We start from the raw sequence: 27,842 nt of genomic DNA, 5'->3' as shown, positions 1-27,842 counted from the left end.
CTGATATGTTTTGTTTTCTAATGTGTAGTAATGGAAAGCACGGCAATTGGGGTTTTCAGCACCGTGACTGCGAGCCCTGATACAGATGTGCCGAGTCTTGCTGAAATCAGTTTAAAAGTTTGTGCATTAAGTACATCTGTGATTACAGCCAGGAACCACTAGCTCTTTTTCTAGAACGTTGTTCTTCAGCGCAACTCGGTGACATGGATTTAGTTTGCACAGACAGAGCAGAGGGGGGCGGTGTGCGGATGTGAGACATTAGCAAGGATTGCTTTCAAATCAGGAAAGCTACAATCACTGCACTTCTGTTTCTTCTCCTTTTTTCAAATGCCCAGCCCCGCTCGTTCATCCATCCTTGGCAATCTGCATCGGACAGCCCCGCTTTTCAGGGTACTCCACTTCGACTACAGCAGGCTTATAGTCACTGCGTCCTCATGCCCATTGCTTCTTAACGTGGCAGCACCTTAATCCTACAATTCTTGTCTGTTGGAACAAAGCCAGGGAACGGTTCCGCCAGAAAGCAATTTCGGGACCATCCCTCTGCCACTGGAAGCAGGATATACTGAGAGAGGGTCATGCACACATGAAAGCATACACAGCACCAAATGAAGTAAATCCTCTTGTCTGACGGAAACGGGGGCATAGCTGCCATTGAAACTCTCCGGGCGCGGCCTCCTCCTTTCTGTCACCGGAGAAAACCCGGGGATGGGGAATGGAGAGATACTCAATCCGCCCCAATTGACCTGATGCGCTACTTGCGCAGCCTACCCTTCCGGATCGCTTTTTACGCAGACCAGGGGATGTGTCCGTCTTTGTGAATGCGGTGCTGCACTGCGGCGCTGCTTCCCGTCAACCAACCTTTCCTCCTCCCTCTTCGTACTGTGCCCACCCCCTCTGCTCCCTGTGATTGGCTATCTCGTCGAAGTCTCTGCCGGGGATTGGAAGCCGGCATGTTGAGGAGGGTTTGGCTGCACGCGGTGTAATAAAGTTAGTGGGGCTGTCTCAGTACGCGTTAGAAGCGGCGGCGAGTTGGTCTGATCTCTATGGAGGTGACGGAGAGAAGCGCTCGGTGGCTGCTGTGGTGATTCGGAGACCCGTCCTGCCATTCACGCTCTCCCCCCCTCCCTACCCCAGCCCCGATCCCCGGCTCCCTCTCCCCCTCCCTTCTCTTGCCTCTCCCCAGCTCTCGCCGCCGCCGGTCCTGGGGACGCTGACGAGGCTCTAGGGAAGGTGAGGGGATAGTTGCGTCGGCTAAGGTGACGAGCTGGGATGGCGGCCGTCGTGGCGGTAGTCACGCTTGGAGCCGAAAATGCTTCGGGTTGGGAATGAGGCTGGAGAACGGGAGGTTGCGGGAGAAGCGGCTGTCGCTCTGCAAAATGGCCGCTACCTAAAACAGCCGCCATCTTGTCCTTACTGCTGCACGTTCGCTCTGAGCACAAAATGGCGGCCGTCGCCGGGTCCGGGCTCTCTCGGCCGGCGTCTGGAGCGCGGGCGAAGTGGGCAGACGGCCGCCTTTGTCTGAGCGCGGAGGCCGCCGCGCGATCAAGGGCGGGGTGGGTGGGCTTTGATTTTCTCGCCGCCGCCTTTGTACGTAGAAGGGGGAGAGACTTCTGGCGGCTCCCAACCGCATGTCTCTCTATTCCGCGGGGCAAGGTGAGGAGGGAGTATTTGGTGTGTTCTAAGATTTGTTCTCGCGTGCACCGCACCCCAGGAAGCCTCCAATCGGCCATCTTCGAGGTTAGTGGGTGGCTGATAGCCGGCTGAGATGCCTCCCAGCAGAGAACAAAGACCGGGCCTGGTCGTTGGCTGGGGCGGCTGAGCCCGGAATCGGGCGGCGCCCAGAAACGAGGGACGGGCAAGGGGCGGGGGAGCCCGAAGATGCTCGTGGCAGGCTAGTCCGCGTTCAGCGATCACGGGGATCTTGCCGGGCCGCTTCCGTAGTCGCTCTTTTGTTGAGCAGTCGCCATGCTGTCTCCCCTTCCCCTTTTACGCATTTCCAAGGATAGGCCGCCGCTGTGGAAAAATCAGCTGCACGTATTGCCGATGTGGTGCTGCTCTTTGAAATGAAGGCTATCTTTATTTTACTTGGGAGCAAGCCCTGCCTAAGTAAATGGGGCTACGCCAGTGAACTTACATGTGCTGAAGCGGCGAGTGTAACAGCTAAGTTACATGCCAAGGGAACCCTACTGGAGTGTTTTATCACTTCCGCCCTCCACTCAAGAAAGCCCAGGCTTTGTCGGCTGTTGACTACTTTGTTAGACAAGTGTGTAAAGCGTGTTCAGATGCAGTTCCTTCTGAGAGAGTGCGCCTAATTCCAGCTTCAGGAGTCATTTTTTATCAGCTATGTTTATACATCAGTGTTCTATAGCCATGAGGCTTGATGTTGGATTTGAATTCAGCTGTAAGATAGTACTTATGGTTGTATTATATACAATGTAGCATAGTTAAGAGCATGCAGTTCTCTACTAAAATCACTTAAAATCAAGATTTTGATTGTGAAGTCCTTTTTTACACAGAAATCTGCGTGGGATGTAGATGGGAAAGAAATTGGTGCCAAAGAAGCCCATAATAAAACTTGAAAGATAACTGCAAGATAATCTCCAGGGATTTTGAACTACAGTTCTTAGTTTCCCAGTCAGCATAGTTGGGGGAGTCTGGGAGTTGTAGTTCAAAAAAAATCCATAGAACACCAGGATGGGAAAATTAGAAAAGCAATGGTTTCAAAATTCTGATTAGCTTGAAAGATACATATTTAAGAGTTAGCCCTGAAATGCTCTTAAATTTTGATCAATGGGATTGAAAAGCTTACAGTACAAACTCTTCATTTCTTCCCAGGTTTTGTTTTTCCCTATCCTGTCAATTTATTATTCTTTTGAAGATTCTTCATTGTCAAGCCGCCAAAGTGGAGAGTGCGATTGCAGAAGGGGGTGCTTCTCGTTTCAGGTATGTAAAGCTAAAATTTTGATGGTTTAAGACAAAATAGCTATCCTGAAAAATTTAGACATTAATGCTAGTTGCCTATATGACTAGTCTGATCTACATTTAGGGACAAAGAGCAAGACCAAACAGGTTAGATGGCAAGTATTGGTATTTCTGTGATGCAACAACTTGTATAACTGCAACTGCGTGACAGAAGACCTTGTAATGTGACACTTACAGGGGGAGAGAAATGGCAACTTTGTCAACAAGTTACCCCCTTTGCCCATATATGTGACCATGGAAGCACAATATGAATTGTAGCTTTTACATGAGTACATCAAAGGTATAACCCACAATATATGTGGAAAAAGTAAGCTACTGTGCTTAGTGTGTGTGTCAGTGGACTCTTCAATGGAAGGATGTAAGCAGGTATTACTCAAAGGATATTGATTAGCTTGCAGCAGTACTGTCTGTACCCATAAAATTTGCTTCTAAATCTGTTTATGTATTTGAAAAAAGCAGTATGCTTTAACATTGTATAAAATGGGTGGACACCATGTTGGCTAAAATGTCTGGAGGGCAATAATTTCCATAAACCTTCATATGTTGACTCTGTTAGCTAGGGCTGATGATGGTTATAAATTAAAACATCTGGATCCCTGGCTTTCTGGACCTATTGGCTTCCTTTCTGTCAGCCTATTTGAAAAATATAAAATGTACTATGTAAGAGAGAAAAGAACTTTGACAGTTTCCAAGTCTTGCAATCCAGAGATTATTTGTTCTTGTGTATGCAGTTAGGTAACTCTTTAAATTATTTTTGGCTACTGTAGCAGAAACTACTGCTCTTCCTACAAAAATGCTCTCAACTAACTTTTGTTTCCAATAGTGCTTCTTCGGGCGGAGGAGGAGGTAGGGGTGCACCTCAGCACTATCCCAAGACTGCTGGCAACAGGTATGTCAGCTTATTGCTTGAGTTATTATGACTGCATGGAATGAATGGGGGTATTGCACTTGGGGATGTTGCAGAAGAACAAAGATTAGTGCGGAATTTGGAATACATAGGCTTTAATTTGTAAATTTCTAGATACTTCTATACCAGGAATGGTTTAGATAATGGTTTCGTATCCTGTTAACAAAGTAAACATGCTAAGGCATTAATGAAATTAGTGCTACCAAAGAAGACTGAGAAAATAACAAAAGTTGAATGGCTGGAGTTGAATGCAGACTTGAAAGCTCCCACTGTAGGCATGGTAGGAAGAATGACTTTTCAGTTTAAATTAAATATCTTGAACTTACATTGGCGCACACTGAGTTCTAATCTGAACTTTGTTTTTCCAAAATCAAGCGAGTTCCTGGGGAAAACCCCAGGGCAGAACGCTCAGAAATGGATTCCTTCACGAAGCACTAGACGAGATGACGACTCCGCAAATGACAAAGAACGACATGATGCAATCTTCAGGAAAGTAAGAGGGTAAGTTCTGTGATTATTATTTTTTTGACCTCAATTTTTAAATCCTTACAAGATTGAGCTTTGGCTAAAAGACTATAGCCATACTGGTTTAAATCTAGTATATGAAATAACCTCCCTGCACCTTGCTTTTACATCATTTTTTCTTCACTCTAACTCCTGTTGGTAGGTTCTAATTCTGCAGTAACAATATAAGCAATTGCCTTAATTTCCTGTCTGATGCTAGATCATCCTACCCAAGTTGTAATTTATAAGCTGAATGCAGCCCACCAGCTCATATTGGGCCTTCCAGGATGCTTGATAATCACTCTGTTTTGTAGTGTCATGTAGGGAGAAAGAAAGAGTTGATTGAGCTTGTTGTTTTGGGCTAAGTTCAGCTTTCTGCATTGAGAGGTTATGTTGACAAAGTATTGGGCCTTGACTGCTTCACCCACAGTCCCAAAACCTACCTAACCTCTCCATATTTACTGAGATTCCTGGTGTTCATTCTATGAAAATTAAGTCACTACTACGTAGCTTTTTCATACATGCTCTGAGGTTTTATCAGAGGTTCCTCATTAGGTCATTTTAGTTTCTTCCTGTTCTTTATTCTCTAGCTGCCTGTTTTATAGGTTCCCCCTTTTGTTTTCAGTTGCTGTACTCTCTACCCTGGCTTCAGAATCTTTTCTTACTGGCTTTGCTGTGTTTAGGGGGTCTTGTGACAAAACATGACCTGGTGTTCTCACAGATAGTAGACTGCAGTTTGTGTATTTCATGAGAAATATTTGGTGCCATATTAACCCATTGCTCTATAATGCAATGCAGATATGTACCTTTTCTATTGGGGGGGAATGCCCTTACCTGATGACAATTTCTGTTAGAAAAAGCTGGTACTGGCTGTGATTCCAAAAATGTTTAAAATGAATTAACAGATGGACTTTTGGTTAAGAGAAAAGTCTCAGCACTTTCCTTGTTCTGTTTCCTTTAGCATACTAAATAAGCTTACTCCTGAAAAGTTTGACAAGCTATGCCTTGAGCTCCTCAATGTGGGTGTAGAGTCTAAGCTCATCCTAAAGGGGATCATACTGCTGGTAAGAAAAAATACAATGGTTGGGAAAATGTTAATTTAATAAACAGCCTGTAATTCTGCACTGCAGTAGAAGTGTTGTATGGCTAAGCAGGGTGGGGGAGCTTGACCTACCTACATAAGCAGCATTGCTGAAGTTTTAACAGCATGTAAGGCAGTCTCCCAGCCTTAACCTGCTGAGGATGTTGTACTACAGCCTCCATCAGCCATGCTGGCTCTGGATGGTGGGAGTTGTAGCTCACATCTCTGGGGCACACAGGTGGAAATGGTGGTTATAGGGTATCAAGAATTAAAGTTTGACATTGTTCATAAAGGCTGAAATGTTTTAAAATAGTGGTAAAATCTGCTTCTGATTTTATACTATGTGAGGGTGCATTACTGTTTTCTGTGTCTGCAAGTAAAATTATCTACACTTAAATTTGTTAATAAATCTGTCGAATAAACTACTATGATAGTATTGTAATGCGCTCCAAGGATGGTTGTATCTTCCCTGTAGCCCATCATAGCAAATACTGTTGCACTGAATGAAGGCTAGCAAGTGCTGATGCAGTTTTTTTGGGTTGGTGTGCAAATACATAGCTCAGGCAACCACTTGCGAAACCTCTTGTTTCATTGGTAGGTGCATTCTTTAAATTGTTCATAATAAAATAATAGACTGGCTCTTCTCTGGTGTCCAAGAGTTGTCAATGGATGAGAAGCATTAGAACACATTTATCATTTGTAGTCTGCTGAAACAGTCTTGTAACCAATAGATTAGGCCAGTTCTTTGTTACTCCCTGTGGCGTCCCAGGGAATTGTGTGTACCTCACCATATCAATGCAAGTTAGTAAGGGTGTCTGGTTTTGGTCTGTATTTTGTGCTTGTATTGGCGATGGCTGTTCAGAGCTTAGGCTCTAGGAGCAGCTGTAACACTGGAAAATTAGGGAGAGGCTTCTGAGTGGCTATGAACTGTAGTGCAAGAGGCACCAATTAAGGGGTGTAGCATTTGGTACTAAAGAGCTAGATTTGAAGACCGTTTTTCCTTTTCAGATCGTAGACAAAGCCCTTGAAGAGCCAAAATATAGCTCGCTATATGCTCAACTATGTCTGCGACTGGCAGAAGATGCACCCAACTTTGATGGCCCATCAGCAGAGTGTCATCCAGGACAGAAGCAAAGTACAGTAAGTGCAAACATCTCTCAAGCTAAAGCTAATATGAGAATTGGTATTCTGCAGTGATGGGGCATTAAAACAGTTGCCTCTTTCTATTTCTAGACATTCAGACGCCTCTTAATTTCTAAACTTCAGGATGAATTTGAAAACCGCACCAGAAATGTTGATAGTAAGACATAATTCGTTTTGTATGATTCTTGTTTATATTCTTTCATCACAAAAGCAGAGCAATGTCTGTAAAAGTTAGTTTCTCTCTCTCTCTCTCTCTCTCTCTCTCTTTTAGTCTATGATAAGCATGATGGCCCCCTCCTCCCCGAGGAGGAGGAACAGAGAGCCATTGCTAAGATCAAGATGCTGGGAAACATCAAATTCATTGGAGAACTTGGCAAGCTTGATCTTATTCATGAATCTATCCTTCATAAGTGCATCAAAACAGTAAGTGGTGGGGATTTTCCACCTCCATATAAATTGAGACTGTTTTTACCTTAGGAAGAGAGCACTAATTACCGACAGAATGATTCAAAATGCACTGTAATTGATCCTAGTGATGTGCATATGCTTCCTGGATGAGAGTTACCCTGTAGTAAATGCTCTAGACATTTTGTCCTCAGAAAGTCCTTTCTGCTTGCTGAGAAAAACATACAGATCTGCAGAACCTCTATAAGCTGCAGGAATTTGGATCATACTGTTAGGGTCTTGACTAAGTCTGTTGGGCTTCACCGCTATACCATGTGACTACACATCAGGGACCACATTTTCATACGATTAGATACCTTGCAAGAATATTGTTAAAGGAAGCACAAACTGCCTTTTAGGGAAACTTGCAAGTTACTGTATATATTTTGTGTGTTAAGAACTCTTAATCTTCCAAGTAAACTTTGCGTTCTCAAGAATACAGTTTGATAGCAGCTGGTTTATAGTATTTCAAGGGATATCTTAATATTCACCTATAAACTCAACTTTTTAAAGAATACACAATATTCAGTAGTGGCCTTCTACATGAAAAGTTGTGAAATGGTAGCAAAACCACTTTACTAATAGAGTTATTTCTTGGCTTTAAAATGTTCAGCTTTTGGAAAAGAAGAAGAGAGTCCAACTCAAGGATATGGGAGAGGATTTGGAGTGCCTCTGTCAGATAATGAGGACAGTAGGACCTAGACTAGACCATGCAAAAGCCAAGGTAAGTATTGTCAGAGCATTATTGATTTATTGCCTAATAGTTCTATATTAATGGAAGTCTAGTAGAAAACAAAATGTATGCTAAAAATACCGTGTAGCTAGGAGGCAGTTTTTTTAAAAAAAAAATGTAAATATTGATGTCCCTCTGCCTATCCTAGAATAGTCTTAAGGTGTCCAAAGGATCCTTCAGCCTAATTTCAAAAGCCCTTTGCATGTTTTCAGTTCAGACAGACTGCTCTATCTGCCCCTTCCCTAAGAGAAAAGGAAGTGGCTGGAAAGCAGAAGGGGTGACCCACCCACTTTGGACCTTTGCACTATCCACCACCTGTATCCAGTTCCTGAGGGACCAGTTACAAGGGAATGCAGCCCTCGGCATGCAAATAAGGTTACCCATCTCTGTCCTAAGACAGGTTTAAAGATCTTTTGTTATCATTCAGGAGAAAACATTGTATCATTTAAAATGGCATGGTCAGTGATAGGTAGCTACTTTATAACAGAACTTAAGTAGGAAGGAAGAATGAAAGGTTTAGCATAGATCAGTCTTATTGAGACCTGGAAAGGGAAACATCCACTTTAAATTCTCGAACAGCATCAACTGAAGAGACATCCTTGCTGTTGTAACTTTCTGTGATATTAAATGGCCAACTTGACTGAACATGGCAAATTTCTTCCTTAACAGTCCTTAATGGATCAGTACTTTGCCCGTATGCGCTCCTTGATGATGAGTAAGGAATTGCCGGCAAGGATTCGTTTCCTGTTGCAGGTAAGAATGTATATTTGTTTGTTCTGGCAGGTCAGATGTTCTGGCATACATAGATGAACTTAATACTTCCGTTGCTTTGTGCTTAAAGGATACTGTGGAGTTGAGAGAACACCATTGGGTTCCTCGCAAAGCTTTTCTTGACAATGGACCAAAGACTATCAATCAAATCCGTCAAGATGCAGTGAAAGTAAGTATTTAACACACATTTAAATACATAGTTCAATAAAAGTCTTAGTGCAGGTTTCATGAGAAGTATGTCCTTGGAATTCGCCTTTGAAGTTAATGTATCTTAGATTCATTAAGTTGAATCTGCTTCTTGACTCTGTAATTAAACATTTTGTTTTTAAGGATCTGGGAGTTTTTATTCCTCCTCCAATGTCTCAAGGGATGAGAAGTGACTTCTTTCTGGAGGGACCGTTTATGCCACCCAGGATAAAATTTGACAGGGATCCACTTGGAGGGCTTGCTGATATGTTTGGACAAATGCCTGGTAATTTCAGTTTATTGTTTTATTTACTGGCTACATAATTGTTTTCTCATTTGAAACAATCATGAAATAGTTTACAAAAGAATAAAACAAAATATATGTACATACCAGTCTGGTGGTTTCAAGGATACCTTGTTACTGGGGGAAAGTCAAAGTAAACAGATATTCATTAAATGCCTAATATCAGCATTGAAGCCTGATCTCAGAAAGAGATCATTCGAAAGCCTGGGTGCCACTGCAGTGAAGGCTCATCTCCATATCATTGCCAAATGGAGATCTGTAGACTATAGCATGGACAGCAGAGCTTGTTCTGGTGGTTCTAGTGGCCTGGCAGGTTGGTATAAGGGGTATATAGCTTAGGAAGGGCCTTTAGATACTTTAAATGCCTTGATTTCAGACTGCAATATTGTGTGTGTTTGGTTTTATAGGTAGCGGAATTGGTACTGGTCCAGGAGTTATTCAAGATAGATTTTCACCCACCATGGGGCGACATCGGTCAAATCAACTTTTCAATGGCCATGGGGGACATCTCATGGCTCCTACTCAATCCCAGTTTGGAGATCTAGGCAAATCCTTTTTGAAAAATCCGGTAAATTACCTTTCTAGAATCTGAAGGATTAATTCAACTCCTGTAAATACTTCTTTGAAGGAAAACATTAATTTGAAGTGTTTGTAAGTGTTTGATGTCAAACTGCAGAAAACAACTTCTAATAGTTAATAATTTGTTTCCCAGGCCTTTCCTTTCCACCATGATTAAGAACATTTTAAAAATTGTCATTGTTCCATTAAAGTAGCTCTGTTGCATATTGGTGCTGCTGTATCATAGTGGTTAGTACTGAGTTAATGACCAAAAAGTCAAAAGATCAGAATTCACCTTCTGACATGAAATTATTTGGATATCTTTAAGCAAGCTATTGCAATAGAGCAATGCTCCCAAACCTTTTGGAGCATTGTAGGCACATCCGGAATTTTGAGAATGTGTTTTGGCTACCATTACAATACAGCTGCCAGGGGAGGAATTGCTTGTTCACAACATGGCTTCAGAGGCAGACATGGCTAGTCACAAAACTGGTTTCCTGGAAGGCATATTATTGCAACTAAATAAAAGGTAACTTGCATAAAAACTTAAGTATAGGAAGGGTCTGAAATCCGAAACACAAATCCACTCTTTTGAACCCACAGTTTGTTCCAATGCCCATTTCACAGAAGGCAAACTGAAAAAAAGGCTTAGAGACAAGTAGCTTGGACAAAAAGTGAGTACAAGGCATAGGTGGGGTCTGTGTCCCAGTACCAAAGCACATCAGCACACCAGTTTTATATAAGGTAAATGTGATATTCAAACATATGTTTCCTGCAGGACACTTCCTACTACCTCCCACCTAGTGTTTTCTAGGTGGCTGGAAACCCTGCAAAATGAATTGCTGGGCTGCAGCTACTCCCCATTTTTGTTTTCTCAGAATTCTTGGAAATGAAGATGGCATTGGAGTATTTGCAGCATACCTGACCCCAGATAATTTATTTTAAATCAGGAGAGATGAACAGCCTTACTCATGCCAGGGGAAGTGCCCATAGTTAAATCAGTACCCAATGGGGAACTTTTAAAGCATGCCTTAAATGATCTCCAAAGCTTTAAATGATGCTGAAGTGCTAAAATCTCTTGATAGCGATAGATGATAGTTTTCCTTCGAACAAGCATTCTAAGGAAAGCTAGTGAAGTGTTTCAGACACTTAACACTCTATATCAGAGCAAGTAATGAGATGTGGTTTCACTCTCCTTGAAAACAGGGGCAAAGCCAACTATACCATAATCAGAATCAGGGACTTCTATCGCAGCAACAAGGACAGTCCAAGGATATGCCGCCGCGATTTTCTAAGAAAGGACAGCTTAATGCAGATGAGGTATACATTGAGCCTGAACAGACTTGGTTTAAAACAGAATGCCCAATGATTATAACAAGACGCGTTATTACGAGGACTGGTGCTGGAACTCCCTTTCTATCTTCTTCCAGTTCTTTACTTTTTCTCTCAAGTCCTCCTCTCCTTCTTGCACCCTTCTTTTTTCTCTCCCCCCCCCCAAACATTCTTGGAGTTTCCAGTGTCCTGTGAGCAAGATTATGAGATATGAGGGCAATATCCTTAACCTAAAGAAGGAACAGTTAAAATGTTGAAAGTTTTGGATCCTGGTTACGGGGTGGTTTAGGGAGATCATGGTAATTAGTTCTTGTATCATGGAAATTAGTTCTTGCATTTCAGAACTAATTTCCACATAGTCATGATATTGATGAGGATAATTAATATATGTGGGCAAACTACAGTCCTACTCTGGTTAAGCGTGAGTCACTGCTGCAGTAACGGAAGCATGCTACAGAATTCTAATAAATTCACTCTTTCCACAGATTAGCCTGAGACCTGCTCAATGTTTCCTAATAAACAAAAACCAAGTGCCAAAGCTTCAGCCCCAGATAACTATGATTCCTCCCAGTGCACAGCCACCACGTACTCAGACACCACCTTTGGGACAGGTAAATACTTAATCAACTACTTGATATAAAGGTCCCAATGGATTATAGATGTGGTTAGACGTTTTCCCTGAAGTGTGTGTGTTTGTATAGATGGTTAAATAATGTGGAGCATTTGGAGTGATCATACCATTCTGTAGTCCATTGCATTTTCTGTGGAATCAAAGGTATTCACATGTACTGCAAATCTTGCAAGAGATTAGAATAGATGTTTTCAGCAAGTCATTCCGTTCTATTGAAAAGAAGTAATGCTTATAGGAAATCTCTTGAACTCTGTATACATGCTTGTTTGGGAGTAAGCCTAGGTAAACTTGCTGGCTAGTATGGATGTTTTGCACTAGAGTGTGGTGGTCCTCAGATCTCTTCATGGAACTTTTGTTCAGGAATTCCTGATGCTTTGGATGTAAAGGACTTACTGGGATATTTCAGCCCACCATTGTCAGCATGGCATTTTACTGGGTCCTGAGCTGTCTTAAGAATCATTTTGCTAACATAAGCTGATTAATACAACAGTTTCAAATCACCAACTATAATTCTGGATTATTCAGACTAAATACAATTTTGTGCCATTTGTTCAGTGTGCTAATGAGAACATCTATCTCTCTTGAAGCCACCTCAGCTTGGTCTCAAGACAAATCCACCACTTATCCAGGAAAAGCCTGCAAAGACAAGTAAAAAGCCGCCACCATCTAAGGAAGAGTTGCTCAAGTTAACAGTAAGTTTCATTAATCATTTTTGTAACAACATATTGAAGTTGCTGTAGACAATTTGGGTGGAAAAACATTTTTTGTTTTGTTATATCAGGAAGCTGTAGTGACTGAATATCTGAACAATGGAAATGCCAATGATGCTGTCAACAGTGTGAGAGAAATGAGGGCACCAAAACACTTCCTTTCTGAGATGCTGAGCAAAATAATACTTCAGTCACTAGATCGGTCAGATGAAGATAAAGAAAAAGCAAGTGCATTGATCAATTTACTTAAGCAAGAAGGGATAGCCACTAGTGACAACTTTATGCAGGTACTGTATGCAGATTTGTAATCTTGAATGATTACAAACATTGCTTAACATTGTTTAGTCATTTAAGCCAATATGGGTATCTAACTGGAGTATATTGAATGCTAGTTACTTTTTTTTTTAATTTTCCAGGCATTCCTAAATGTATTGGACCAGTGTCCTAAACTGGAGGTTGACATTCCTCTGGTAAAATCCTATCTAGCACAGTTCGCAGCCCGTGCCATAATTTCAGAACTAGTGACCATCTCAGAACTAGCTCAGCCATTGGAAAGCGGCACCCATTTCCCCCTCTTCTTACTTTGCCTTCAGCAGTTAGCTAAGCTACAGGACCGTGAATGGCTGACAGAGCTGTTCCAACAGAGCAAAGTCAACATGCAGAAGATGCTACCAGGTAAGGGAACAAAATAGTAATGACTTTAAGGGGGGGGGGGGCTTGAGATGTTGGAAAATGCTATTAAATACTCCAGACTTGGAACCTCAAGTGGTGGACTAAAGCAGGAATAGAGCAACACTGGTTCACGTTGACATGCAGAAATACCATTTTGGAAATTTTAAATATATGTTACAGAGATTGATCAGAACAAGGATCGTATGCTGGAGATCTTGGAAGGGAAAGGACTTAGCTTCTTGTTTCCTCTTCTAAAACTGGAAAAAGAGCTATTGAAGCAAATAAAGTTGGACCCATCCCCTCAAGCAATCTATAAATGGATTAAAGATAACATTTCACCGAAACTTCATGTAGATAAGGGATTTGTTAATATTTTGATGACCAGGTGAGATATGCAACCTTGAATGTTTTCTTTAGTAGTATAAATGATCAAAGCGTGCTATGTAGCAATTGTGTTTCCATAAAGGAAGAATCCTGATATTAATCCCACCATCTGTTCATGCATTTGATCCTGGTTATGTGAAGATGGAATTCATATGCTTTGTCATAGGTCTTGCCTGACTTCTCTTTTACAAGGGTGAAGGTTGATCAAAACTCAGTATTGATTCATTTCTACCTCTTCTTTCAGTTTCTTGCAGTATATTTCTAGTGAAGTAAACCCACCTAATGATGATCTAGATTCTTCATCTACTCCTTCTAAAGAGCAGTTAGAGCAAGAAAAACAGCTGCTTCTTTCTTTTAAGCCGGTAATGCAGAAGTTCCTTCATGACCATGTTGATCTACAAGTGAGTGCCCTGTATGCACTCCAAGTGCACTGCTACAACAACAGCTTTCCAAAAGGTAGGAATAAGATGGCCCCCTTCTTCCCAGTAGCTTGCTCTTGTCTTTTGGGGAGGAAGATGTTAACCTCATAGGAAAGGGACATTTTCATATCTTAAATGAAACATTCACTCCCTTTAATTAGGTGTGTATATAGATTTTGGAGGCATGAGTAACATGCTTCTGTTGTCAACCATAACAAAGTGTCTTACTGGAAAGTACAGATGGGTAGAAGATGTCTTGTGCTGCTGATGCTGAGGAAACACTCAGGAGTAAGATCACTGCTCTTCATCCATTTTTAATGGTAGCTCTTTAAAAATGGCAAATGTATACAGAAATGTTTTTATATAAAAATGGCAATGTGCTCTTTTGTTTTAGGCATGTTACTGCGCTTCTTTGTTCATTTCTATGATATGGAAATCATTGAAGAAGAAGCTTTTCTGGCATGGAAAGAAGATATTACTCAAGAGTTTCCAGGGAAGGGTAAAGCTTTGTTCCAGGTAAATTTCCCCTTTGCAGTCTCTAAGGGAGCAATCCTGTCACTCTTATGCAACATCTGAGGAGCCATAGGATTGTTTGGAGTCCCAGCTCTGAGGATTGAGACAGCATTTCAACCTCAGAAATCCCTGCATATCCCCCTGCAGCCCATCCAGAAGGGGCTTCATTAGCTAATCTCATGGTTTTGGCAAGGGGGAGTGTTGTGTGGTGGGGAAGGAGTTTAGGAAAAGCAGGATATCAGCTGTCCTGAGTCAATGACAGCCTCATTTCCTCTCCCTCAAAAACTCCTTCACTAGAAAGGGAGAAAATGGTGTGGGGCAGGAGGATGCAGAGGTGAAGGTTGCTTCTGTTGCTGCTCCCACCCTGCAGTGGATGATCGCAAATTTCACAGTTTGAAGGCTTATGTTCATCAGGGGTACAAGTGATAGGTTTCCATCCTAAGTTGCTATTAGAAGTTCCAGTCCAAACTTTTTTTAAGCAGAGGGTTTTTTTAATAAAGCTTCAAAGCATGGCTGTTAGAATGCATCCTGAAATGTACAAAGTCTTAAATTACTAATTGGTAGTATAACTGGGTTGCTACCTAGAAGGCAAGTGAAAGTGAAGCATATACATTTTCTGACTCTGCTGACATTTTCAGGTGAACCAGTGGTTGACCTGGCTGGAAACTGCTGAGGAAGAAGAATCTGAAGAAGAAGCTGACTAAACCAGCCAAAGCCTTAAATTGTGCAAACATACTGTTGCTATGATGTAACTGCATTTGACCTAACCACTGCGAAAACTCATTCCGCTGTAATGTTTTCACAATATTTGAAGCAGCAGTAGGTCAGTAGGACTTGCTTCTGCATAAGGGTTTTTGTAGTACGTCTTAATCATAGTCTACCATAAAAATATTTTAGAGTATCCTTAATGTTTAGATAACAGTGTATTAGCAGCATGCAATAATTACATCATAAGTTCAGAAGCAGTCTGTGTAAGGATCTTCTTTGATGCCAGTTACCATAGGCTGTTCATTAGAAATCTGAATAGCAACACTGAATACTGTAGAAATGCACTTTGCTCAGTGTAATACTTGAGTTGTTGCAATATTTGATTATCCATTTGGTTGTTACAGAGAATCCTTAACTGTAATCGATGGTGGTTGCCGTAATAGTATATTGCCTGTATTTCTACCTCTAGTAATGGGCTTTATGTGCTAGATTTTAATATCTTTGAGCCTGGGCAAGTGCACAAGTCTTTTTAAAAAAAGAAACATGGTTTACTTGCACAAAAATGATCAGTCAGAAGAGGTGGATAAATGCCCTTGGAAGTGGTCTTTGTGGGTGTGAAACAAAATGGTGAGAAACTGAATTGGTCCCTATTATAGTATTGAAATTAAGTCTACTTAATTTATCAAGACATGTTCATGCCCTGATTTTATATACTTGTATCTATCAATAAACATTGTGATACTTGACTGACTGTTGAAATGGCTGTTCTTTACATTTCTTTTCTACTAAAGAAAATAGGTATTGAAGAATGCATTATAAATTTGGTTCCTCTGTCGCCCATTAAATCAGGTACTCCTTGTGGTTAAGGGCTGCACTGGAACAGCCTTCCAGTTGTGACTGAGAAACAATAGTTTGTCAGTACACTTGTACTTCAGAGTCACGATTGCCTTTTGAGATGTGTGTAAATAAGCTCATCTAGCACAGTTGAAGGAGCTTTAGTGACAAGGTAGATAAAATTCCTTAGCCGGGACAGGCAACTTGGAGCCTCCCAGCTATTTTGGGTTGCAGCATGTAACAACAGTAGACAGTATCTGGAGGGCTGCAGATCAACTATCCAGTCCCTTCCACTTTCATAGTTTCCCTAGTCAAGGATGCCGTCTGTCTTTGAACTGGAGCTCCTCATCAATGGTATCTATAACAGCTTTTTAACTGAATTTAAACTATAGAACACAGAGTACAGGCTATTCCCTAAATAGCCTTTTCTTTTAAAACAATGCAAATATAAAACTCGATTTAAGAGAAATATAACTTCAAATATACTGGGAATTTAAAGTTTGACAAGTCAGAGGTGGAAAGCATCTTGTATGCAGCAGTTATGAAAAAACTTGGTGTTATGGACAAATTGGAAAAGTACACTTGAGCACTGTAAATGCTGAAAAATGGTTGGCACTTTTCCTATTGTAAAACAGCTGAAAAAGCTACAAAATGGGCACCTTAAATGATTAAGGGAGTGCAGGTGGTTCTAATTCAGAATGAAATGAGGGAGGAGTGTATGATGGTACATGATGTTAAAACTGCAAATATTTGTATTAAAATACCAGAATTCTGGGTCATTCACTGGAATTGAAAAGTTACTGTACCATGTGTCCAGCGGCATGAAATGTTGGTAGTGTCTAGCAGTCTAAGAAATGAAAGTATTAGATTTGCATTATTAAGTAACCGTAACTGCTGGCCATCACTAAGTCCAGCTATACTCTTCCACCTGCTACTTTCTTGGAATAAATGGCAAGACAATCAGCTTCATGTCCTGGCTAATGGCTAAAGCTACTGACTTGGCTATTGCCAGGTGTTTTGCTGAAGAAGCCTCATTTGAGCAATCTCTTGACAAAAAGGCATGCCACCAGTATCTGCATAATTCCCAAACAAGCACGGTATTCAATAGCAAAATTAAACCTTGGTGGCAAAGCAGGATTTTTCAGTTTCCTCCTCACATTTAGCAAAGCTCTTGCACTTGTGCTCCGTTAAACTCCAGGTTCACTGGTACGAAAGTGGGATTGGGCAGAAGCAGCATGGCAATAGCTTTTTACCTTCCTTGGATTCAATGTTGCTTTCCTACAAGTCTGAAAAAGGCAAGTGTTCTGGCCTTCACCCAAAGCTGTGGAATAACTAAAGTCTTAGCAGTTTTGTTACTGCTCAGGAGAAATTGGTGTATGTGCTACCTTTCTTACATGTTTTACAGTTAATAATGCTATTTGTAACTGAACCAAACTTAAGCTTCCTAGCCTTGCCAGTCTTCTACTATTTTCATAAAGAGCATGGTATATAAACAATACCCTGGATTGTAGAGCCATTTTAGGGTTGTAATCCCAACTGCTTTCACTCCCTATAGAAGTGCAGAGCCTCTTAACAGCCTGAGGTCTGAACTCATGTTGAAGTTCGAAAAAGACAAAAGCCAGTGCCTGGCCCATTAAGCATACTCACCTATTTTTGCTTAGCATTTGCTGACAGTAAGCCTTTTTATGTGCCCACCTGGCAACCCAATGAATGCATGCCCTCCAAAATGTCCTTCACAGTTCTTGGCTCCTGTATGAGACTATGGCTTCCTTTATGAAGTCAATCCAACCCTGAGTTGGTCTTCCTCTTTTGCCTTCCACTTTTCCCAGCATTATTGTCTTCAATGCATCTTACCTTCTCATGATATGCTCAAAGTATGACAGCTTCAGTGTGGTTATTTTTTGCTTCCAGTAAAAGTTCAGTCTTGACTTACGTAGGACTCACTTGAACTAATTAAACCTTGGGCAAGCTATTGCAACCTTTTAGAGTGGAGGGAAGCTGTCCAGTACCTGGGAAACTCCCAAATAAATGGTGGTTTGAGGGAAAGGGCGCAGGGCCAGGAGAAGGGGCATTGTTCTCAGGGGAATGGATAAGGGCCAAATTGACATTCCTCATCCCAGGTGTGTTGCCAAATTTCTACAATGGCAGCAGCTTTCCAACTTTCATTACCAACATGCTCTTTTAGCTGTACTGGAAACTGGGTTTCTAGGTTTGAGAAGCGGTTTCTCTTTCTGTTTCACCACTGCTTCAGCATCTCTTCAGTATGGTTTATTTTTGTAGGCCTAAATTGGGAGACTCGGGCTAATTCAGAACTGAAATGGAACGTGAGCATTTTAATCTGCCTAATAAAGCTTCTAAAGTGGATTTCATAAAGCTAAAAGAATAAAATACAATACAAAAGCAGTGTCACATATATAAGAACAACCTGAAATGCATGGGAGAATCTGAGAGTAGACTTATACCACTCCAATAATAATGAAGACTTAGAATTGACCATTATCATTGCCTATTACTATGTTCAGGAATTTCATCTGCTAACTGTTCTTGCAGTAATAGCTAGATGAGCTCCCCTGGTGGACTTTGGAAAAGGTAGCAGACATGTCCAAGCCAGATTTCCATGCATGTCTTAAGGGAGCAGCTTTTTAAAGTCCTGGTTTTAACCTTTAAAGCCCTAAAGAGCTTAAGGCTAAGCTACCAAAAAGAGTTACCTTCCATAGTTACCTCGCTGGATCCTAATACCCTCATCTGAGGTCCTTCCCCAGGTGTCCCCACCAAAAAAGAGACAGTGGGTGGTTAAAGAGAGGACCTTTTTGGTGGTGGTGCCTCCTCGGTGGAATGTCTTCCATTGAGAGGCTCACCTGGTGCTCACTTTCTTTACAAGGAGGTCATTGGATATAAGCCACCACACTGAGTTGGTTGTACAAACAACCCATGGTGCACCCAACAGGCAACTGGGCTCACTGAAGGTCGTTTGCCCCCTCCCTCCCCTGCTCCTTCCCACTCAACCCTCCAGCAGGAATCCCAAGTGACCTTACAGTGGGATCAACCCGTCTCCCCATTCCTGCCATGATCACAAGCTGTTTTCACTCACTACAGCTTTTTGTTGCTTGACAGCCAGCTTTCATGTTTCCTGTTTTGACAGCTACTTCAAAGAGCCCCAGCAACACACCAGAGCAGCTCTCCAGGACTGGGAAAGTTTTTTTCATATTTTTCTTGTTTTAATTTGACTCATGTGCACAAGGGTGGAGGTGCACAGTTCTGCAAGTCTGCAGTTAGAGACGCTTTGGCTGCATCATTGTCCTGGGGAATTGATTTGGATTTGCTCAACACAGCAGCCCGCTGTGGCTTGTCACCCACAAAGGGCTGTGAAGTCATTAGTTTGCATAAATTATGCTGGAAATGCTCTTACTTTTATCTAGGGCCATCTCTAAGGTAAGACACCACACAGCTATTGTCTGTAACAGATGGGAATCTGCCAGGCTAAATTTGTACATCCAGTTCAACCCATTTCTTTTCACAACCACAAAATTACAAGGTTGCAAGGAACAGCACCCTTGAGGAATCACTCAAAAACCTGCCCCCCAAAATGCCATTACAAGCAATACAAATATCCTTTGCTTGTTTTGCATCTCAGCCCTCAAACACACTGCAGTCTTAAAACATTTAGGATAAATCTAAATGTTTCAGATCTAAAACTAAATGTTTAGCCAGAGTGAACCCACTGAAATCAATGGGAATTATGTTGGTCATACCTAAATTAAATTCCATTATTCAGTGAGCCCACTCCTAAATATGACCAAAACTAGATAAAAACTTTAATTTGGAACAGGTTTCACTGAAACCAGTGGGATTAAGAACAGAGGCACGTTATCATCTTCACTCACAAAGAGTGAAGGATTCAAATCATTACAAGATTTGAAGTGCTACTAGCTGAAGTAGCACTTTGACGTGACCCATTTACTCCAAATGGGAGTTGAGGAATGTGGCTGACTATGAGCAGAATAGGTGTGTGAACCTGTCCTTATTTCTTGATACGGTTAGGACTGAGAAAGAAGTGCTTATTATGGGACATATTGATGGCTGCACCAATGCAAAGTCACAAAGCATGGCAGACAACCATTACTCAGGTTTTGCAGGTCATTACGCAGTCACAAACATTTAGGGCCAAGTTGAATTACTCTTCATTATCCTCATCAACTGGAAACCAGAAATACTCCAAGATTTTCTTGCCTCTTCTAGCTGGCATATTCTCCTGCAGCTCAATGGGGCAAAGTTCACACATCTGAGTGTGCCCAGGGTTTGAACTGGGTGCAGTAACTCTATATAAGGCCCTGCTGAGAAAAAAGGGAAAGGGAAAAAAGGAAACATCCACATCGTTATGCTCGTAAACCAGCTTTAGCCCTTTCACACAAAAAATCACTCCTGCTTTTCCCATACAAGCGTTCTTTTCCAGAAATCTAATTTAGAAGAGAAAACCTTATAGGAGTCACAAATCTGGCCTACCTACTGTGAATACCCAGAGATCTACCGATAGACCTGGATTTCTCTTCTGGCCAGTACTGCTCTCTATTTTTTCTCACTAAGGTTTACACTTACAGAAAGTTGAACAATACTTTACCCACTCATACCCATGCTCATTATTTTACCCATTTGTTTACCCCAGTTTTGTTGTCATTTGCAAAAGAATCACATCAAGTTATGCTAAACGTGGCGTTGGCAACAAATTGGAGACCTTTCAACCTAGTAGGCAATTTTTTATCCACTAGAAAATTAAACAGATTTTTAAATAAGCGGTTCCACAGAAACCAGAGAATTACACAGGGCGAAGTCCTGTAGAAGTCATGAAGGTTGTCAGAACAGAAAGCCCAAGCACCGGCATTTGTTAAACTAGTGCGACAATCTTTAAGTACAAATTTTCCCCTTCACCTTCTCCCTGTTCACCCTAATCAGCACCATCCTGGTTTATCTGATAAGTTGGTGCAAATGCAAAGCTGAATCAGGACAACTAGGAAGACTGGCTGGCAGCGTCTGGGTAGGTTTTTAGTAATTGCTAAGCTTTATTTGTCAACCTATAGCTAGTCTCAGGGTGACTTAGAATAAACATACAGTTCCAACTGTGAATTTGATAGCTATTATTGTTTATATGAATCAAGCACTGTTCATTCACAAGGGGCTTTACAGGGATAATAAACAGGACATGTTCCTGTTCTAGGGAGCTGAGGGACAAGATTTGGGCAGGGAGGGCAAATAGCAGAGGAAGGCAAGGGGAAAGAGCAGGGATAAATGTAAAGAAATACAGCTAAATGAACTTAGGCTATGTTTTGAATCCAGCTAAAGAAAGTCTTCTCAAGCAAGAGTGGAGTTTCAGCAAGGATATGAAGAGAGAGAGAGAAGTGGGATATCACCATATAGGTGATATATTCTAGGAGAAACTTTCAGGCACAGAGGATTTGATGGCCTGTTGGTGGACCATTAACCCACAAGCTAAAGGAAGTCCCTGTCAGAATGGCAAGTAAATAGCTATAAGAACGGCTGTAAGAGGTCCATCTAGTCCAACATCCATGGATTTGGTCTACTTCCAACAGTGATCACAAGGTGACTCTGGAAAGCTGACAGCCCAGTCATTACAGGCAACAGCCATCCCCTGTCACTGCTGCCCAGCAGCTGGTATGCAGAAGCAAAATGCCTCTGACTTTGGAAATAATACACGTCCATTATGGCCAGTAGCCACTGACAGCTTTCTCCTCAATGGCTCTGTCTCCTCTTCCTTTGAAGCCATCTCAGTTGCTGGTCATCACTATATCCTGCAATAGTAAATTCTGTAGTCCCTGATCATTTTTTTTCTTTGAATTTCTAACTAGAAGCATGAGGCTAGATAAGATTCAACGGTTTCCTAGAAGTAAAAGGAGTGGGGAAGGGGCTCTTTGAAGTGCTGCCTCTTATTATGGTGATGCTCCTTTGCTATTACCTAGCAGGGAGAGGAAGAATAGAAAGCGATGGTAGACAGTTCATTTGTCCAGAGTATGCATAAAAGGCAGAAATGAAAAGGAATGCCTTTCCATTGGCATCTTTCCTGTCTTGAACTAGTAAGAATGCCAGTAAACATATTAAATGTATTGCCTGTCAGAGCTTCTGTGCCGGTACTTCATTGTGAAGAGCAAGGCAGAGATTATGAAAGGCCTACCTGTCAGTGTTCTTGGCCTTGTCTTCGTTGTCAGTACTTGGGACTGAAAAACAGACCCGCTCTCCTTCCTATCACAGATGCAAAGACAAGGAATCAGGATGTTCTAATACAAAGAACTCTTTCCCCAAGAGCTTTTACTGAGGGCTTTGTCTATGTTACAGCTCAAACTGGTGACTAATCTAGCTGATTGCAACAGTACTTCTCTAAGTGCAGCTACATTTGCACACAGCCCATTCATTCTTGTCAAAATAGAAGCAAAGGATCCATCCCTATCACTTTGCTCAGTATTTAAAATAAGATTGATCTATTGATTTGATTTGATTCCAGCCACATTAGCCATGAAAGACTCTCTGATTTTTTTAATGTGAAAAATAAGGTCACACCAGGTTTGTACAACATGACAATCTATCACCAATCTATCACTGGTGATCTCCCATGGTAGGCTATTATGTTGTGTAACCCATGTCAGAGTAACAGAATTAGTACTTGGGAATAGGACAAATATTACCTGAAAAGACACAAGCAGGATGAGGGATAAGAAGAGCAGCTATGACAACATATGAAGAAAAGGTTTGTCTACTCAATTTGTAATATTCCCAGATTTTCTCCTCTTATGGCTATCATATAGAAAATATCGAAAATATACTGACTGATCCACTATTTCCATTCCAGCTAACCAGTAGGAGTTAGCTTACTTCTCCGCTACAACTGCATCTTCTTGTGGCTGTCCAGCAGAGCTGTTCTAGGTTTGCAACAACTGACCTGAGGAGTGAGACCCATGAACCAACAAAGATCTTCTGTGACAATTTTACAAGGTGCTTTGAGGATGCAATAATTCAGAAGTGCTAAGAATTAGATGCTATGGTGAGGGATAGCCTGGAGGAGGCATTCAGAAAGTGGATCAATTTCAATTAATACCCACTGAGAATGCAGACAAGATGCTCCAAAAGGTTCAGCAGCCACTTGGCCCATGCCCCTCACGGCTTATGAGAGCAAGGACTCACCAAGTGTCACCTGCAAATGGCAAATGCTTCACTTCAGGAGGAAGAGGTGCTACCTGCCCTTAAAGAGGACCTCTCTGGATGCAGGAGTGTTGCACAAAGATTGCTCAGCCACTAATGCCCTTTTTTGGGAGAAGATAGTAAAAAGGGTTGGTGGCCATTCGACCAAGCATGCTTGAAGGAAACTAATTATCCAGACCCATTTCAATCCAGATTCCAGACTGGGTATGATACCAAAATTATCTTTGTTGCCTTAGTTAATTGTTTGTATCAGGTGAGGGATGGGGGAATGCAATCTTGTTGATTCTCTTGACATCTTAGAAGGTTTTGATACTATTGACCGTGGCATTCTTCAGGAGTGATTCTGTAGGCTTAAAGCTGGTGGTACTGTAGAGCAGTGGCCCCAGTGCTCATTTCAGGGCCACCTCTAGAAGATAGCAATGGAGAGTTACTGCTTGGCATGATGAGAACTGACCATCTTGCTTCCAAGTGATTTAATAATTATATGACAGCGTTTCAAGATGTCATCAGGGGATTTGGAATGTGATGCCATCAGTATGCTGGTAACATCCTGTCCTCTCTCTCTGCTGCATTTAAATCAAGAGAGGTGTTTCTGGTGCTGGATGGTAAAGCTAGTACTGTATTTGATGTGGGCCAGTAAATAACTGAATTCAAGTAGGACTGTGTGTTCCAGGCTTCTGAGTCCAGGAGGCAGAGAGAGGGCCTTTTCTGGGCAGGGTTGCACTCCCCTGGAAGTTGCACATGGAGGTCCTCCCTGATTCAGCATTGTCACCTGCGGCTCCGGTGTCCCTGGGGGCCAGCAATGCCTGTTCCCAGATCTGGCTAGTTTGCCAGCTACAGCCCTTCCTAGGCAGAGGTAAGTTGGCCACAGTGACCCACTCTCTGTAACCTCCAGTTTCGATGATAGCAGTGCACTCTATGGTAGGTTGCACTTGAAGGTATGTTGAAAGCTGCAACAAGTGCACAGGTGACGACAGGTAGCACTGGAGGGACTCCCATAACTGATCATTCCCATCTCCCATCATTCTAAAGCATTTGCACTGTTTGCCATTCGCTTCCAAGCTGAATTCAAGGTGCTGAGGTTATCCTACAATGCCCTCACGGATTGAGTCCCAAGAGTTCTTGGGTGTTACGATCAACCCAGGTGGCACTGTTAACAATAGCACCACCCTCAGAGGCTTGTAAGGTGGGGATGTTAGTGCATGAAAGGGCCATCTCTGCCATGGCCCCGAGACTGTGGAATTTCCTCATTTCTAAGCCGCTTCTGGCACCTTCCCTGATTGCATTTTGACAGCAGGTCAAGAATCAGCTCTTTAACTAAGCCTATGGAAGTGGATGAAGGTAGATCATATTTCTTCCTACAGCAAAGCTTTCAACAGAGGTTTTGATGGTGGCTCTATTTATTTTATATTGATTAATTGCTACATGTGTATCCTGCCCTGGGACTGTATGGTAAATGGTGCGCTATACATTTAATAAATAAATGCACACCTTGATGAGAAGCCTTGTTCTGGCAAAAGAATCCCTTCTTTTCATAGGAAACAAATCCTGGATCCAAGCCAGAGTTTCCTTCCTATATAATCTATTCTACCAAAACTTGTAATTGTATTGCCTTATAATAAAATTTCAAAATGCCAGACCTCTTTTATTTTTAGGTCAATGTTATGTTTGAATAGTAAGACTCAATTTTTTCCCCCGTTGGAACGAAATTATGTACAAGCTTTCCTCATGTTTTAATATTAGATTCAATACTACCAAGTGGATTATTTTGAAATCAAGAAAGCAAAGTGGGAACTATAAACTTCTTCACTAAATATATCTGTGTAAACCATGAAACTTTATGTTCTTTCCAATACAGAAAATCTGATTTAATTAAAATAACTATAGACATATCATTCAACTTGGCTAGCAGAAGAGTGAACTGTTGTACAGTATCTTACAGATTTATCAGACCACTGATTTTCAAATAATGACTAATTACAAAGCTTTGCCTGGTTTTCCTAATGACTGCCAACATCCTTTTACTAACATTTAAGGAGCAACATCCTTTCTTCTCCAAGCCTGTAATATTTAAGCAAGGATAGATATTGTTTGAAAGTTGCACTGGAGTGCTAAACATACACACTAGAACAGCCACAATCATTGCTCATGTAAATCATACTCTTTTGTCTACTTGCAATTCCATTATAACATGTTCTTCATAAAATGTCAAAGCTGCCAAGAGACAAATATAACCTCCTCCTAGGAATTTAAAATATGCTTAAAGTGAATCCTAAATATGTAATTTAATGTAACGATTCCACATATAAAGTGTTATTAATTCAACTAATTCTAATTCCTGTTAATGTAACCTTGGGTTTTACATCTTAGGCAAATTAACCAGTCAGGTTGTCAAAGCTGATTCAGTTATGACAGCATATACATGCATATTTGGTAAATGTATTCCTATCTTAGCCGCCTCTTTAAAAATCAGTTAAATTTCACTGCCAAAGATAGACAGATCTGTCCTATAAAGGACAGAGAGTAGGCAGGAAAACAACCCACACAAAGTGATGCACCTGGTTTCTTCCATTTCTAGTCTCACATGATGCAAGGCTATTCCACCCAGTGAAAACAACATTTAATGCACAATATTTCCGGCATTTTCTCAGATAGAGTGTATTCTTAAATTGCTGAATTAAATATCTCTATGGGCCCAACAGCCTCCATTGTTAAGGTGCCGTGATAGGAGTCTGCTCCCAACTGCTCAATGGTAGGGTGAGGCTTGTTTTCGTGCCTTTTATTTCGTTTCCCAAGTCATAGGATGAAATCCAGAAGGGACAGGTCAGTATAAGGAAGGCATTCTGCCTCTATCTTAATCATGCGCGGTTGGGCTGCTATACTGAACACTGTCTTATTCTGCAAAACTTCACACAGACAGTTTCCATCTGGTTACACATGGAATAGAGCACTGCCATTTTCTCAACTGTAATCCCAATGAAATTTCATATTACTTACCATAAATTTCTGGAGGGTCCCATCTTCATGTCTTAATGCAGTTATGTGCTCATTGCTTTCACTAATGCACAAGAAGTAACTCTTCAGTTTCACCTGACACTAAGAGAAAGGGAAGCAGAAATGTCATTAGCATGGATGAAGGCACCATGACTGGGAGGGTAGAGGTATTATGCAAAATAGAAGCTCTGAAAAATAGGAAACCAAAAGGCACTTTATACCAAATATGAAGCCAAACATAGAGAAAAGCAGGACCAAAAAAATAAGCAGAGGCTTATCCTGATAGGGGGTCCATGAGAGGAAGTAATCTCTGCTGGAATGACATTCTGTATTTCATTGACTTCTCCATTTTCTCAGAGGAAAATCATAACTAAGATTAACCTGTTCATTTCAAGGAGAAGGGTTAGGACTTGACTGGTAAGACCTATAAAATGCAGCAAGCTAGCAAACAGTATGTAACACAAAAGGCCGAGCATTGTTATTCCAGACCTCATCAATCCAAAGGATTGATACTCTTGCTAAATGCAGAATCTTATATTGAAACTAACTGTTCTCTGAAGAGGGTTCTAAGGGATGAGAGTACACATAAATGCAACCAAAATGTGACATTATCCACATGTTTTAAAATAAGTGCAGAAGACTGGCTGTGTTTGTTTGCTTACAGAAATCAGCTGTGGGCTGCTACTGATCAGATTTTGCACCATGTTGTTGGGGTGGGGAAATTAACCCTGTTCTCTGTGCCTTTTTAATACTAACCCCCTGAGTGCTATTAGTTTCATTTTAAAGAATTAAATGACATCTAAGCAGACCGAGGAAAGTTGGGGAGGAAAAAAATAATGAAAAACTGGCCCAAGAACAAGTTGAGGCTTCCCTGCTATTCCTGCGACTATGCCAGGGTCTCAGTCCAGATCAGTGGATCCTGCAACTGCTCTTCCCAGATGAAAAGCCAGTCTAAGCACAGCCCCAAGGAGCTCACCATGTCAGTTTCCAACACCAAGTCAATATGTTTTTAGTTCAAACCCTGGAGTCTTTGACATAATCACAAAAGTTAACTTTTGTCCATCAAACATTAAAGTGACACATACAGCTTTATTTTGCCTTTTTGATTTTTCCTCTTCTTGGGAATGCAAAAGCTCAGCCAAGACATTATATTTCTTCATCCACATCTCACACTGTTTTTCTTTGTCTTCTTTGTCACGTTCTAGCAGACGCTTCCCTCTTTCAGCCTCATAATGCAGCAAGGTCGCTTTCTCTAAAGCTTCCTCAGCAGCTTCAATTCTGCATCTTTGAGAGATTTCACTATAAAATCACAGGGGGAACATGCAAAGCAGTTAGAAGAAAATTAAAGAAAGAAGAAAATAAAACAGTGACAAGCACCATGCTGCAAATTGATTGCAATGTTCTTTGCTTTTTTGATGGTTTAAGGACCTTGCTGACCTGTTCCTGTTCACCTTTGCATTTTAGGAGTTAAAAGCAGAAGTCATGCATGGCAGAAGTATTTCTCAATAAAGATCTTTCTTTCAATAAACAGAAAACTTGCTGGTTTGAGGCCGGAATTAAGCTTCTCTCATGTTGGCACAAGCTCCACAAGAGGAAGAGGTTAACACCTAAGACTGGAGCCTTAGGAGATCTGCCCGGGGATCACTCATGGTATTGTGCAATGTCACAAATTGTTCTTGCTTACAACTTTTCCTTGGTCTTTTAGACCCAGTTCCAGACAGAGGAGGCTGGGCTGCCTGGGATCAGCACAGATGACCCCCACTTCCTGCATTGCCCCAGTAATAGCATGCCTTGTAAAACATCTGAATCTTACTGTACTGCTAGAG

General features: G+C 41.5%; 1 protein-coding gene and 1 non-coding gene across 2 annotated transcripts; both read left to right on the top strand.

The window, feature by feature from the left end:
- Nucleotides 1-1,309: 1,309 nt before the first annotated feature.
- On the top strand, nucleotides 1,310-15,728 carry EIF4G2 (eukaryotic translation initiation factor 4 gamma 2). The gene is made up of 23 exons (XM_044426103.1): nucleotides 1,310-1,496; nucleotides 1,659-1,737; nucleotides 2,836-2,943; nucleotides 3,806-3,871; nucleotides 4,265-4,390; nucleotides 5,355-5,457; nucleotides 6,483-6,614; nucleotides 6,708-6,774; nucleotides 6,889-7,040; nucleotides 7,675-7,785; nucleotides 8,464-8,547; nucleotides 8,636-8,734; nucleotides 8,896-9,037; nucleotides 9,463-9,623; nucleotides 10,820-10,933; nucleotides 11,431-11,556; nucleotides 12,164-12,268; nucleotides 12,358-12,573; nucleotides 12,703-12,961; nucleotides 13,139-13,343; nucleotides 13,587-13,798; nucleotides 14,156-14,277; nucleotides 14,913-15,728. Exons 1-23 carry the CDS (start codon nucleotides 1,310-1,312, stop codon nucleotides 14,976-14,978), a joined length of 3,042 nt encoding a protein of 1,013 aa, XP_044282038.1. The 3' UTR covers nucleotides 14,979-15,728.
- Nucleotides 10,972-11,165, top strand: LOC123021424. The gene has a single exon (XR_006414315.1). It is a non-coding gene; the product is annotated as a small nucleolar RNA SNORD97 (small nucleolar RNA).
- Nucleotides 15,729-27,842: the final 12,114 nt, after the last annotated feature.

This window comes from Varanus komodoensis, unplaced genomic scaffold (genome assembly GCF_004798865.1).
Source record: "Varanus komodoensis strain SLA01 unplaced genomic scaffold, ASM479886v1 scaffold16, whole genome shotgun sequence".
In the NCBI taxonomy this organism is placed as follows: Eukaryota; Metazoa; Chordata; class Lepidosauria; order Squamata; family Varanidae; genus Varanus; species Varanus komodoensis.
Note: the sequence above shows the minus strand (reverse complement) of the source record. Positions and strands in the feature narration are given on the sequence as shown.

Bases quoted from the DNA above. Each gene is read 5' to 3' on its own strand.
- EIF4G2 (XM_044426103.1), top strand. From the start codon at position 1,310: ATGCTTCGGGTTGGGAATGAGGCTGGAGAACGGGAGGTTGCGGGAGAA. The intron at 6,615-6,707 runs GTAAGTGCAAAC...TTCTATTTCTAG, and splicing joins CAGGACAGAAGCAAAGTACA to ACATTCAGACGCCTCTTAAT. The intron at 9,038-9,462 runs GTAATTTCAGTT...TTGGTTTTATAG, and splicing joins TATGTTTGGACAAATGCCTG to GTAGCGGAATTGGTACTGGT.